Source organism: Geospiza fortis, unplaced genomic scaffold (assembly GCF_000277835.1).
Source record: "Geospiza fortis unplaced genomic scaffold, GeoFor_1.0 scaffold574, whole genome shotgun sequence".
NCBI lineage: Eukaryota > Metazoa > Chordata > Aves > Passeriformes > Thraupidae > Geospiza > Geospiza fortis.
Window position 1 is genome coordinate 733,936 of NW_005054539.1, and position 15,475 is coordinate 749,410.

The following is a 15,475-nucleotide window of genomic DNA, read 5'->3' on the forward strand; positions in this document are numbered from 1 at the left end:
CATCTTCTAGAGCACCTACCCATTTCATTTTTTGGCCTTTGCTGTCTGGGCAGCAGAGGGTTAAAGACTCAATCATCTTGATATATTCATCTGAGCCATGAGCAGCTGGCAGGGAGAAAACAAAAAAATAAGGAGGCCCACTGCCATAGGGAATCGGCAATACAGGCTCTAGAGGAATAAATCCAGGAAAAATGGAAAATTACAAGTTAGAGAAATCATTTTTTAGTCCAGCACCACCCAAAAGGGGTAATTTTTGGAACATTTCAAAGGGTTTCTAAACTTATTTGTAGTTAGTGCTAAAAATTGCCATGAAACATTTCAATTAGTCCTTAAAACAGAGCAATGAAGAGCAGTCTTGTGAAGAACAAACAGAACTGCAAGAGAGTTCCCAATCTCTCCAGAGATGACAGATTTTTTGTGACCATCTGAAATGAAGATTTTATTTCTTCCTGTCTCTGTTCTTCTGTCTAGAAAACAGCAACAGCAAGACCACCTTCATTCCCGAATATGGGCATATTTAAATACTATAAAATGCCTTTAAGAACTTCTTTTGAAACACCTCCTTATAAATAGAGGAGAGAGGATTTTCATGGTATTCTTGCAAAAGGAAAACAATGCGAAGGTGCTGGAACAGAAGTATCCCTTGATTCTCTTTCTTCTGTACAAACACAAAAATTTACTAAAGTGAGCTAACCTTTATGACTTTGTTTTCTACTTTGGGAAAATATTGTGACTATTTTTGGGTATAAAAACCTAATTACTTCAGTTACCATGTTAAAATGAAATAGTTTGCAATGCTTACCATTATGCCTTTTATTAATATCAAAGGATTGGTTCATCCCATTCTGAGTGAAAATCTCATATATTGAGATTTTTATTATATTTTACTAGCTAATTCCATGATGGCAGTTTTGAATATTTCAGTGGTCGCTTCTTCAGTAATTACTACTACAAGTCTAATATATTTTATTTCATGAAGAAACTTTGCTATCATATGAAATATCTTGCCAAAAATGCTGCTTGATGCCTACTTATGAAAGGACAGACCTTTACACTGGATTTTATGTTTATTCAGAAAGTGAAACATAGCTAAGTTTTCACATATTTTGAGGAAAACTTGATCTATTAAGAAACCAAAATCACAGGTGTTACAAAGACCAGTCTAGAAGACACCACTTAAAAAAAAAAATCTCAGTAAAGTTACTTTATCAGCGGAGCCTTTTCTGTTTTAAAACCACATCACACACTACACTAAAGAACTAATTCCACTAATAAAACTGGAGCCATACAAATTCTCTTCAGATAAAGATGTCTACAAGGGAGACTTGTAGTGTCTGATGAAAAATTTAAGAACAGCATGGTATTCAAGGAATCTGCTTAATTATTGCCATCTTACTCTTGCAGGATTTTTTTGTATTCTGTATACTTTCAGGTGAAAAAAATCATTCATTTATTTTAAAATCAGAGAAAAGCCTGCAGGTTTTTTACAAAACAATCTATCAGAAGTATTATTGTTGAGTAAGGATAAGTCATTGAGCTGAAAACCAGACTTTTAACACTAACAGTTTCTGCCAGGAAAGCATTTACTAACAGGAATTGAGGAACAAAAGCAACCAAAAATGCCTTTGCATCTGGAAATGGTTACCAAAATGGGAACTATGTATAAAGTAGCCCAATCACATAACCCTAAGACTTTTTTTTTCTTTTAAAAGCGAGTGTTACAAAAAATATTTGACACTTCCCCCTTTTTTTCCTTAAGCTCAAATATCTTAAACTTCGAAATTAATTCAAAACTAACAAACAAGATTTTTGTGCGTGTTTTTTACCCTCCACCTTATTGTGACCTTTTGGAACTGAATTACATAGCATGTATATAGGTAAAAAATTAAATTTCAGTCTAGCCAGCTCTAACACCCAGCTCCTCTCCCCAGTCAATTTTGATAGCATAGAAGCACAAAGAAGCCCAGTTTAGAGAGTCCACATGTGTTTAATCTTTGATTAATTGAACAAAAACTAAGCGCCTCCAGACATATTTCTTTTAATCACAGGAAAGATATCTTTTCAGTTGCTCTGCTAGTAGGAGAGAGTCAGCAGATGTGTGCCTGGTCTAAAGGGAATTTCTGTTTCTCTGGAGAGCACAGTTTAAATAGGAGAGGAACAGACATATGCTGACTCTGCACTGCTGAACAGATGACGTAGAGAAGCATCTACCACCTCAGGGAGTGGGCCGGGGCAGTTTTCAAATTAAATTTCTTTCAAATTCAAAGCCATCAGCTGAAATCAATTTACATACAGGATGCAAGTCAAGTCAGACAGTTCTCATCAAAACAGCTCACAGACACAAAGATGCAAATCTGTCTTTGTCAGCAGTATGATCTCAAAGACAGGTTTTAACCTTATGACAGCAAAAAGGAAAAATAAAACTGAATTTATTCAAAATTTTAAACATGGCTGATATTTTTGTTTTCTGGGGAATGATAAATTAATATTTCATTAATATGGAGTATTTGCCAAATATTCTCAATTCATATACAAAATTTATTGGCACAATGCAAATTTATTTCCAAATATTAAATCAGAAGCAAGTCTTTAAGAACTTCAGAAAAACTTTTTTTTTACGTGTCATACTGGGGAAAAAAGCATCAGAACAACCAATGTACTAGTCAGCATTTTACTTGTCTGACTTTATACTTCTGCCTACAGGCGTATGTCCTGTATCATCAGCTAGGAAATGGAAACACTTATAAAAATAGAAATGATCTTCACTTCATCTAGTTCTACCAAGATGTCTTGGGGGAGGAGGAGGAGGAAGAGGAGGGGAGGAGGTGGGGGAAGAAAGATCAAGAGTCTAAAGCAGAAATTGGGAGAAAATGTACTAGACACTTCTTAGATGAAAACACGACATAAAGACTCCCTTGGACAGAGGAAGCTCACAACCAGGAAAAAAGAGGAGACAGCCAATGGTCCCAGTTTGTTTGATAACCTGCATTAAGGAGTTCCCTCTGAAACCTGCTCAACCCTTCCCAGTCCAGAGGCACACACACAGGCTGGAGAACTATTGAACAGCACATCACTTAATGCTATGGAAAGGGAGGAAAAACAAGCATCAGACACTGAAAACAAACTGTGGTATCAAAATGTCTTTTTCCTTCTTCATGCAATTAGGATATCTGCCTTCATGTGCATTTACACTTGATGTTAAGAGTTCAAATTGTCTTCCACAGGCTTCTGAATACCAAAACTGAGGAGAGCTTTGGTATCCATTCACTATGTTAGCTGGATTTGGGAAAAAACACTTAAATACTTGTCTCAGGCTCATGCTTGATATAGTAGAACCCTTCAGAACCTGAACAATTACAATTCAATTTTTTTCTTTGAAACTTAACAACTTGATGACAAAACGTGCAAAGGAAAGCGCTCACTTCATTTGAAGAGCCAGATTCCCCAGTTTTGGTTCAAGGTTTCAGATAATCTTTTACCCATCAGAGCTGCCATTCCACAAAAAGACTGGCACCACATTGTTTGATTTATGAACTCACTGAGCTGCACAGCAATTTCTGGCAAGACTATAAAACGTCTAATTTTGCTTAATCATCCATCCCAGCATGGCTGCTGTAACATCCTAAATTGCTCATCAGCTTAAGAATAATCTGTTTATTCACAGTATCACAATCCATCAAGAATTGTACTACTAACTTCCTCTGTTCTGCATAGTTTTTGGGAAAATACAGACATGCAAAAACAGTTTTCAGGCAAAGTGTGCATTATTTTGCCCTGATCTTGGCAGGAGTAGATAGGGATTGAATAGGAACCTTTAATTTATGTGCTCTGTTTTCACAGTGTTTGAAAGTCTTATGTAATACCATCCATGAAAGATTTTCATTTTTTAAGCTTCATTGTAATTCACTGACAGTAACACTCACCTGTGAACTGTTTTGATATAGAATTAGCTATAATGCTCAAATATGTTGACACACATCTGCAATCACAGTCCTCTTAGTCTGCTTCCAAAATCTAGTGAATCTTAGCACTTCAGGTGCACTACAGAAGAGGCTTCCAAACATCCCCACAGAACAACCAAACCCTAAAATATGAATCTCATGATTTTGAAGACTTTTAAGAACTAACCTTACAAATTTCCAAATACATACGAGTTGCATTTTAGATAATAAACATGGAAAATTCCTTTAATAATAGACTTAGACATAAAGAATTTAGTTCTGCCATACCAAACATACAAACTAAGAGGTAGAAGCATATTTAAGCCATAGCTTTTCCAGTCAAGCCTCACTGCTTTAGTTTTACCTAGATTGTTTTTTGGTCGTTGTTGTTGTTGTTTTTCTTAAAAATCTCAAGGGGTTTTGTTTTTCTTAAATCTGTACATAAGTTTATTCCTTAATGCATACATTAACCTTGTAACCCCATCTACAGCATGCACAGCCAGTAATTCTATTGTTTTATCATTTATTTCATGAGTGCAGACAAAGACTCAAAGCAGACAGACCTTTTGTGATACCTTAAAACCAACCAAACACTTGAAACAAAGCCCTGACTTTTGTGAGACTTTGCCAAATAAAACTGTAAACAACATAAACAGCACATGCTTGCCATGCATATGGGTGCCTCAAATGAGGGAAGTTCTGATATGTATCCAAAATGTTTTATTTGTTGTCATGCAGCTGAAGAAGGGAGTTATTTGTCCCACTCTCTTAACATGCCAATGATTACACATAAGGTCCATTTATACAAACTTATTGTTTTAATTTTGACAATATTGCATGATTTGCAGGTAATACTACAATCAATAACTCAGGAAGGCTGTATATTGCCTATAATTAATGCAAAGTGAGAAAGAATTTGCAGCTAATTGAGCAGCTCATATTCTGCATAACAGGAGAATGAACAACAGAGATGTCATCACTGATCTTCAGACTCTATAATCTTAAAACTGTAACAAAGCATTTTTAGAACCAAAGCCATCATCTAGTATGCACTGGAAATTATGTTATGACGATGACAAAGCTACACATGAAAGAATCATGCCAAATACCCTGGTCATAAATATACCCCTTCTCTAAAAACTGACTCTGACAAGGCAAGGTGTGAGGGGAAAGAACTTGTGGCAAAAGAGAAGTAAGTTTGTCTCAGAGAAATATGATTTGAAAAACAGATTTGCAGAGTCCCTGACTAGCAAATATAAACAACTTCATTTGCATTTGTTTTTTTCTTAACAGCCCGAAAAATCTTTAGAGTGGAGAAAGGAAGATGAATATACCCTTGCAGCTATTGTTGCCACTCTCAAGATGAGTAGGCTTCTACAAAATTGTTACTTAAAAGACATCCACAAGATCCAGAGATAAAATTTTCCTCAAAATGGAATAACATTTAAAAAAAATTAAAATATGAAACAAATTATTGCAGACCAGTAACTGAATTTGGTCTTAATCACGTGGATCCATTCACCAGACAATCCTGAGAGATTCACAACATGTGAAGCAGCTTGCAGCCACTTTCCAGTCTGCTAATGCACTCTTTCAAAACTGCTTCTATTTCCCTACTGTGAAAAACGACTTTGTTTTCCAACTGTGTATGTGATAGCCAAAACAGTCTTCAGCCTTTACTCTGAGGATGAAGTATGATTCCACTTTCTTCTGCCACCTGTAAAAGCTGACATTTATAGAGAGAATTACCCGGCTTCATTTTGACAAGGACATGCCCTTTCCACGTTCTTTAGGACCTTTCACCACCGGAGAGTGTGTCACTGGTAGGCAGTAATCCAAAACCAGTTACATTCCTCCAAAACAAAACATGGAGCTAATTTAAGTAGGTCTCCAGTGATCAAAAGGCTGAGTTCAGGAAGTCAGGAAGAGGGAGGGAAACAGACTTGGAGCAGCCTCAGTCTGGAGGATGCCTCCAGCCTGATTATCCCATCGCTCAGCCCTTCTGGGCTACACTGTAGAGACTGCATGCTTCTGCAAATCAGCTCTGAACACATACAGCCAGTCTCCATTCCAAAAAGTTGTGGAAATGGGATTTCAAATACAGATGAAGCCAGTCAACTTAAAAAAAATAAATCCCCCAGTTAAACAGGATCACTTGTTTGACTGACTTGTGATTCACATTTCATGCAAATTTATCTCCTTCTCATTTATCACAGATCTAAATTATAAAGAAAATGTCAAGTAATACTGAATTACAAAGCTTCTTTGCACAGAGCTGTGCAACAGAGAGTAGTTTTACTCGTCTCCAACATGTCTGAAAGATTTTAATTCCTGATTTTAATTCAAGTGGCTGGCTAAAGAACATGTTTGGCAGATTTAGGATACACTCTTCACTAGCAAGAGGATCACTCTAGTTTTAAGGATTTTTAGGGGATGGGGCATGGTTTCAAAGAAATAACCAAAGAAACTTAAGCAAATACAGCTGCACAAATATTTTATACAAAATAAAATAGGATTATGGAGAAGATACAACAAATCCTTAACGCTGTGAGTAGACACACGACACCTTCAAACATTCTGGAAGGGTCACAAGAGCCATAGATTGAATAAGAGGTTTATTTAATTCAATTTGCTGATAATAAACGTTATTTAGGTCATGTTCAATGGTATTAATTCAGGACTAACACAATCATCACTTAGATATATATCAGTGGAAGAAAATGCAGCATCCTCTGGATTAAATGACATGCAAATGTCAGTCAAGTCACCAAGGAGAGGCAGATGACTATAAAGTGACAAAGCAGAGAGAAAAGCAGATGGAAAACCATCTTCAATTCTGATTTAAGTCACTACTCCCCTGTGGTAAACAAATCTAAAGCTGCTCTGAAAGTTCTTAAAATACACAGGTATTTAAAAAAAGATAAAACAGCTTTTAATACAGTGCAATCTTCTGAAATCTGTAGCTTTGAAATCCCCTGATATTTTCCTTCTTTGCAACTGTGGAATCTAAGCACAGAGTGCTTAAGGAAGATATCCACCTGACTACACAGGCAACAAATTCTTTTTGTGGACTAACCTCGAAAGATGAGCATGGGAACTGCTTAAAAAGTTGAAAAATAATTGCATGAAAGCGTAACAGACATGAAAACTTTCTTTAGTATTAACCTGAATCTAAAGTGTACAACATCCATTGGAAAGTGAAGGAACTTTGTCTAACAATGTGTAACTGTATGAGAAGATGGAAGGAAAGTGATAAACTTCCCATCATGTTGTAAAACAAACTGGTGCAGACATGAGCTGCCTCTTCCAGTCAAGAGTTTGCAGATAAACTGCAAAACATGATGCTGTTTCCTGTTTCACAAAAGGTTTCTGGTTAAAATTGTAGCATCAAAGCATATAATGAGTACTCTTAATCACCTTCTGTACTTTGTGGAAAGTAGAAACCAAACAAAGGCGATTTGACTCTGCAAACATACAAAAATTAAACCAGAACATAAGGATTTCTAAACAAGCAACTGTGTATGACTAGAGGCATACAAATGTAAATGCTCTGGGGCTCAGTACAGGTGTACTGAGAACTAAACAGAGCAGTTTGCTGATTTGCAGCAATCCGCTGTGAGCACAGCTCCAGCTTATAATGATGATAGCATTACACCTATAATGCAGAGCTTTTTAATTAATGCAAATTTATTCCACCTTCAACTCTTTCCTTGTTCCTCACCTTTTCTGTGCTATTTAAAGTGGTTTGGTGCTATTGCACTGTCACATCGCTACCTCTCTACTAAAATAATAACCTCTACTGTTAAAATTCGTTGTCTATGATGTCCTGGTATGCAACTGAAACTGTATATCATTATACCTACAAATCTTATTTGTGAATATAGATTGCGACTTTTCTTTACAGCATTGTTGCTGGTTAATGAATATAGATTGTGACTTTTCTTTTCTTTACAGCATTGTTGCTGGTTATTTTTTGATAAAAGCCCTTGATACAAGGGCTAGTGAGTTCCACTTTGAGGAGGATTAACCATTTAATGCTACATTATTGTTAAATGGTATAAATTTCCACACTTTAAGGAAGTCTTTTTTTTGTCTCAAGGGTTGGCTGAAGCTCTTAAAAAATATGTGGCAATATCAATATTTTGCATTCAGACCGTGTTGGTAAGACTCTATATTACAATCACATGAAAACTATTTGAGCCAGGGGTGACAAAACACATTCAATAGCTATGTACCAGTTGAACTGATGCATGCACAGTGCATCAATCCCTCAAGTCCACTTCTTGTTTCTGGGTTCTGATGAGAAGTTGTGGAAGACACAGAAGCACTGTGTGCACTTCACACATCCCTTCAAGGTACATCACAAACCAAAAGAACATGAAATAAGCACAGAACATTAAAACCCTTCTAAGAACCAACGTGAAGTGCTATAAATGAAACAGCAATTAGATATAAATCAAGATCTCAACCATTAATGCCCACTCAAAATTACACTTACGAGATACTAGATACAGCATTTGGGAGTAACAGGTATGATTAAAACAGGTTACACATTTACTGGATAAGCATACTTCCAGCTACCCAGACACTGATTACTTTTATCACTAAAGTGGTTAACAAGGAAACAGCATGATCTTAATCATGTACATCTATGCTGTTGTATGTGAAGCTTGAGATCTTTCTGGTGTAGTTACAAAAGTCCTTGGGATTGTCTTGAATGTGAGAGACCAGACAGAGGGCTCAAGCAAATGCGCAAATTTATAGTCCATTTCCTTGGCCTGCTGTGAGACTTATGAAAATCTACAAACCCTTCTTCTAAAACTATACACCAATGGTGGCACTTAACCTATCTAAGAGATAGGAGCCTCTTCAGAGCTCCTTAACAACATGAATCATTCAGTCAACAGAGATCAGTGTTTCCAGAGTGACTCACCCAGTTCTGTGCTGCTCTTCAACAGGATACCAGGTGAATTGCTACACATTACAAAGGAAGCCTATAAAAGGCACTTCAAAATAGATATCTAACTTTGAATTGCAAGGCTTCCTCTCATACTTTAGTACCCCCAAAATTGATTTTTTTTTGACCTATGCTTGGCCCTCCACAGGAATGCTTACACCACTTTAATGTACACTCTCTTCCTCTACAACAAGTAGAGTTTAAAGGATATACAGGAAGAGATAAGCATTACAAAGTGATGTGAACATACTTGACTGCTCCTTCCGTTGGCCACTACTTAAAACCAGAGAGATAACTTTGTAAGCCAGTTCTTTTAGAGAAAAAAAATATTAATTTTGTGTTTCTAAATCTGCCATTCCTCTTTCCATTGCTTATTTGTGCAACAACAACTACCCTGTTAGATCAAATCCTGGCTATCCTGCCTCTTATTACACATTGTAAATTGCATGGTTATCTGGAGAGGAAAAAACATGTATAAATTGAAACTAAGTATACAAAATCTTACAAAAATAAAGCAGTCATAATTTCACAGACGCATAAAAGTAGCATAAAAACGCACAAAATCATCTGAATTTCTCCAGTGATATGATACATCTCCTGACTCCCCTTCTATTTTCCTATCTCTGTATAAATAATAATTAACCGTGTAACTCCTTCATTGCTTTCAAGTCACTGCCTCAGAGGCAGCTCACACTTTTTTCTATCTTCAAATAACATCAAAGCAAGCGGCTGTTCCCAAAGCGGGGAGGAGGGAAATGCACTTACTTGCCACCTCCAGCGATGCATTATGACTCACAGCTTCCCCCAGGTAATTCCTGGCCACACACACATAGACCCCTTCGTCCGGCCGGCTCTTGCGCCCGTGCACGATGCGCAGGAAAAATAAAGATCCGCTGGGCAGCAGCATCCGGTGGGAGCGCGGGTCATCCTTGTCCGTTTCCACCCTTTCACCCCCCTTGTACCACTCGATGGTGGGGGTGGGCCTTCCCTCTGCTTTGCAGTTCAGAGTGGCTGGTTCTCCTTTGGAAACAATCAAGTCCGAGGGGTGTTCCACGATGCGAGGTGGGAAATCCTCCTGTCGAAGACGGGAACCTGCAAGGTAAAAAAACCAAAGTTTTCTTAGGAAATCACTGCCAGGTACAGTCACGGTGTTTTGCAAAACAGCTACTTAACCATCACTTCACAGCACAGCATTTGACAAGAGCAGCTATTAACATCCTAAAGTACACAAAGAAAACCTTAGTGCACTTCACCATGTGCAAGGTTCTCCCAAGTGATTATGTTCAAAAGCATTTTTTCAAGAGGGGACCTAATACTAGTGAACAGCCAGATTCCTAAATCACATCAATCTTTACATGAATCTGTTCATGTATAAATGTATACATACATGAATATGCACATCTAGAACTACAAAAACTAGTCCTGCAGACACTCCACAGAGATCAGACCACCTCAACCAGCAGAACTGGTACTTCTAATCCATAACCCATAGCCAACCTCATGCAACCTTCTGGAAGGGCCATTAATTCATGCAATGTCTACTGAGTAACTCTAACATTTCCAGTGCCCACAGAGTTGTTTTATTCCACTTGTACTATCATTGCTGAAGTTCCATATTAAGCAGTGCCATAGAAGTATAAATGCATGGAGAGCCTGAATGCTTCTTATGTCTCCTGCATCAGGGAAAATTTTCACTTTATAAAATTCTAGATGTGTCCAATCTAGAAAAAACTGAGACAAGAGTATCCAGCATTAAAGAAAAAGTTACAAGCAAATAAGATACTTTCCTAGACAAGGTACTTCTAAACAAGATGCTCTTTTAGAAAAGCATTCAAATTCACACTATTTAAAAATTCAAGCTGATAACTTGCATAAAGAAAAAAAAAAACAAGAAAGAAAAACCAAACCCAAAAAACCCAAGCAAACAAAAAGAAAACACAAAACAAATGATAAAAAAAACTAAAAAAAAGGCCCAAAACCCAAAAAAAACCAAACAAACAACCCCAGTAATAGTATGCATAGATGTATACCACAGACAAATATGATAAGCTACCAGGTACCAAAGAATTCCAAACTGGCAATAAACACCTATCAAAACTTTCAAGGTTTTAAAATGTTGACTAAAATTCAAATTATTGTTTTCCTTATTTTCCTCTTTCTTGAAGCACAACTTTGCCACGGATAAAAAATTAGTCTCTTGGGTCACTAATTCCTGATTATTAAAATCTCAGATGCCAAGATTCTTTATTAACATTAATAACACGGGGTTTGAACAGCTGCGAAGCACCAGAAACACAAGATCTATTCACTGCAGGTTAATAGACCATAAACTGATGTGGAAACAGGGAAAGGAGACAAGAGGAGGAGACGTCCAAGGATTGCTGTATTAAATATATGCTAAATATGTCATATAGGCGTATATATTTTTATATATGTATATAAAATAAAACTATCCTAAAATGTAACATTTTCATTTCATTTCACACTTTCTTCACCTCAAGATAATTAAATGTTCAACTAATCAGCTAGCACTACCACACACTCAATCTGTCAGTACGACCAGACTACATTGAAATACATTTACATTCTGTATGCAGCAAAACAGGGTAGTTTTACATGAACATTACTAATCATTAAATTGATCACAAAACATTTCAAATAGCAATAAACCTTCTCTTCAGGTAAGGTTTGGGCAGAAAAAACAGAGGCCAGGGAGCTTCCAAACCCTTCTGCTAGCCCAAGCAGCCCAAGCCTGCATATCACACCAAAGACAAATTTTAAGCAGCACCTCCAAGAGGTTGGGCACAGGTCAAACCCAGTGAAAGGAGAGCTACGAGCACAAGAAAATTGTGCCAACCAGCACTGGTGTTTTGCAGCAGCTAAAAAAGCCTCTAAGAGACTTCTGTGTTCCCTGAGAACGCATCTCAGTCACTGCAAAGCTGCATCTGTGTCTACTCATCCCAAACTTTTACACAGCTTTTGTGAAAAGAATACTTCTGCCCTCACAAGTGTGTTGGCCAATTTCAAATCCCTCTTTCCAAGGTAAAAATGCCTAGAGAGGGATTAAAAACCTTATATTTTTACTCGCTTCCTATGTAATTCCCAAGGAAAGGCGTTGAAACAAAGGATTACAGAGCTAAAATCAATTGCTCTTAAGATGCTCTGGAAAAATAAAAAGCTAATTTCAATGTAAGATGTTTAAAAGGCAGTTAAGAAGCCTTTTAAAAACCAAAGTTTTGACATATGCTAGTATGGACTGTGTTTGTATTTTCACAGGCAATTCTAGCTAGCCAGCACACAATACAGTACAAGCCTCCTATTGTTTCTGTCAGCCTGTCCCAGACCACAAATAAATGAAATACCATTTTCAGATATATTGTATGCAAGCTCTCCTCACTGACATTTAACTGGCTGTACATGTACTTCAAGCACTGTACAGAATGAAAGCATGAAGACTGACCTCTAAACTTTCTTGAAAACTGAGACTCAAAACCCTAGGCGGGGAAAAAAATCCTTCAGGATCATCCAGGAATGCTCATATATATTTTTATCTTTGCTGGATAATATTGGCGAAGATAAATAACAGAAATGTCTATTTTTATTTTTTTTTAATCTTAGCATTTTATAAAGTAACATTCCTCTAGCAAATTTCATAGTACTGCTTAGATCAGAAAAGGATAAAAGTTGCATTAGTTGACTGGCACATGGTGAGTAGTAAGCACAGATTTAGTGAGAATGGCCTGAGGGGTATAATGGCCTTGACAACCAAGTTATAATCTTTCTGCATATCTACACTTTTTCTTTTTTGTTAATCTTCCTTTTCTTTCAGCTAGTTATTTAAGCTGCATTTACGTTTTATTGAGAAGAAGCAGCTTCAATTATCAACATAAATCTTAAGAGTGGGCACCAATCCTATAATTTTCCTGTCAAAAATCCTTCCCAGAAGATGTTTGCTTAAAAAAAAAAAAGAAAGAAGAAACTCCAAAAGCTGAGCACCTAATACATACTGGATCTGCCATTAAATACACAACAGAGCTGCTATTTATTTTCCCCAAAGATGACAGCACTGGGTTATAGGAACTAACCAACTTGTGTTCTCTGCTTTTATTACAATTCAAGTCTTTCATAAAAAGTCAATTGGATACCACCAATTAAAGTACCCCATACTAATTATTTCATGCTGCTGCTTAAAAGAACAATTATATGAAATAATGTTTCCAGTTTCTGGAAACTGTTGTGCTGCACCACAACAATTTTTACAAGAATTCAAACAATGACATAAACAGATGTGAAGGTTCAAAGAAAACTTGCATTAGATAAATGACAAACTTGTAGAAGCCAAGATTTGCCTTTATTTCCTTAAAACATCCTGTTGGTAGCATATTAAAAGAAAACTTATTGATAAACAGCAGGGAGTGTATTTAAATATGAAAGCTGCTGATATCAGGGGTTAAAACACTGTGTACCCCCTGTGTACAAACACATTCTCCTTCAGAGGAAAACGAAAAGTTTGTGCTATTGGCATAAACTGCATCAGTCCATCTAAACCTGAGCTCAGATGGAAATGGAAAACCTCATCTCCCAAGATCTATATATCTAAAGAGTAATGTTTCGTAAGTCTTATAAAATCCTGTGTGACAGACTATCCTTGGCCAAATTCCTAAGGGCCAGTATACTCTTGGCCCTGTTTCTTTTCCATTCCACAAATACTGCATTTAACGTTGATTTTCAGAGCACAAGAAACTTGCTCTTTTTTTCTCGTTACTGAAACCCTATGTAAGATCTGAGAAACTGATTGAAACCTAACTGCTATCAAAGTTATTAGTAAAATGCTAACAAACAAAACCACAAGTTAAAAAGCAATGTTAGGAGATCCTTGCAAACAATTATACTTCATCAGATCATAAGAGCTCCCCCAATTCCCCAGGGTTTCCAGTAGTAACTTAACCTCTTTCAGAAAGATTTTCAGAAAGAGGAGGGGAGTATCTTTATAGTTTTATATAAGTTGACTGGAAAGATGCTCCATAAGTTTCTCGCTCTAGTGGTTAGAAATCTTTTCCTAATCCTCAGGTTAAACACACCCCCAAATGGTAAATACCTTGTTCTTCCTGTGCTGGAAGTGCCCTATAATTCAGATTTCTCCACAAACTTCTTGGACTTCTATGCCTTTGACATGCAAATTGCAACCTTTTATTTTTTTACCAGCCTCTTGGATTCTGTGTTGTTGCTGCTCTTAGAAGTCATAAAACTAATTTCATCTGGTTTTCCCCTCATAAGATTTGTTCACCTTTTCCTTGTCTCCAATTCTAGTTTATCCTTTTTGAAGATGGAAGACCCAAACCATACACACTTCAGAGGCAAGCAGACTCTGAGTACTATTTCAAGCACACACTGCAAAACAATATCACATCGTGCTACAGGGCAAAAATAACTAAAGGATAAATCAAAGTATTTTTCTGAAAGTGGTTTTTCTGCCCCTATACCTGTAGCTAACCTAACCTATTGAGTTTGCTTTGTTGCACACAGAACAAATAATCTTCAAGGAAAAACAACAGAACTAGGAAGATCCACTGAGATTTTATCCCATTCATTTTCTTTCTCTCAACTTCTCCATTCTTTTAATATTCCTACTCTTTGTATACTACTCTTGTGCAGCTTCAATAAAACACCTGATTCCCTGAGCTTTGTAGTCTACAAGAACTGCATATTGAAAAGCTATTATTTTGACATGTCCAGGTTTATAGTCATCCTTCCATAACCAAAGACATGAAGTAATTAATGAAAACAGTAATGCTGTGCCTATTTGGATTCTCCCAAAATATTTATATCAGAACAGAAATCTCATTGTCTAATTCTACTTTGCTATAAATCAAAAGAGTAAAAACTGCATTTAACTGATATTTCTGTAACACTGATTGGAGAATAGCACTGGTCTCACTTTGGACTGAGGAAATGTGCCTTTGACACAGAGTTTTATTTACAAAAGCTGTTCATTTCTAATACCTGAACATTAAACATAGATTCTAGAAAAACAAAGTTACACTTTTCACCTAAATCCTGCCATTACTTTGCACAGTCATAGCTCCTTTAAAAAGATGCCACCTTTGTAAACAAAAATGTTTCCCGGCAAGTGAGGGAGTATTTGTACACTAAGGAGGAAAAGGCATAGCTGGAATGTTACAGCACTGCCACATCAGCTGATTAATGCCCACCTGGGACTGCAGGTTTATTGAAATGCATTTCAAGACATGGTAAATGGTTCCAAACACTCATCTGGGAATAGGTCCAGTTCTTTTCAATAGATACCATAAAATGTGACAAGCAGGGCTCTCACTTTGGATCAGCAGAACCTGCAGTCATCCTATGTCTTCCCAATGAAGAGAAACACTCTATTTCTTTTTCTGAGAACACAGTGGAAAACAGGTGAGAAAGATGTAAATAAAAAGAAAAGCCCTAAACACTACCTGATCATTCCCACCACAAAACCACAGTGATGTTCCTTGAAAAATAAGTTGTTCTTATTTCAGTTTACATCACCATGTCAAGGAATCCTTTTGTTTCCCTCCTCTAATCGCTA

At 36.8% G+C, this 15,475-nt stretch overlaps 1 protein-coding gene across 4 annotated transcripts in view; it reads right to left on the reverse strand.

Moving 5' to 3' along the window:
- ROBO1 (roundabout guidance receptor 1) overlaps window positions 1-15,475 on the reverse strand; it is a 295,059-nt gene that overhangs the window by 242,881 nt on the left and 36,703 nt on the right. For all 4 annotated transcript variants that reach the window (XM_031063881.1, XM_031063882.1, XM_031063880.1 and 1 more), the window contains exon 2: window positions 9,664-9,990. In XM_031063881.1, coding sequence (XP_030919741.1) covers window positions 9,664-9,990 — 327 coding nt within the window. The remainder of the gene's footprint in view (window positions 1-9,663; window positions 9,991-15,475) is intronic.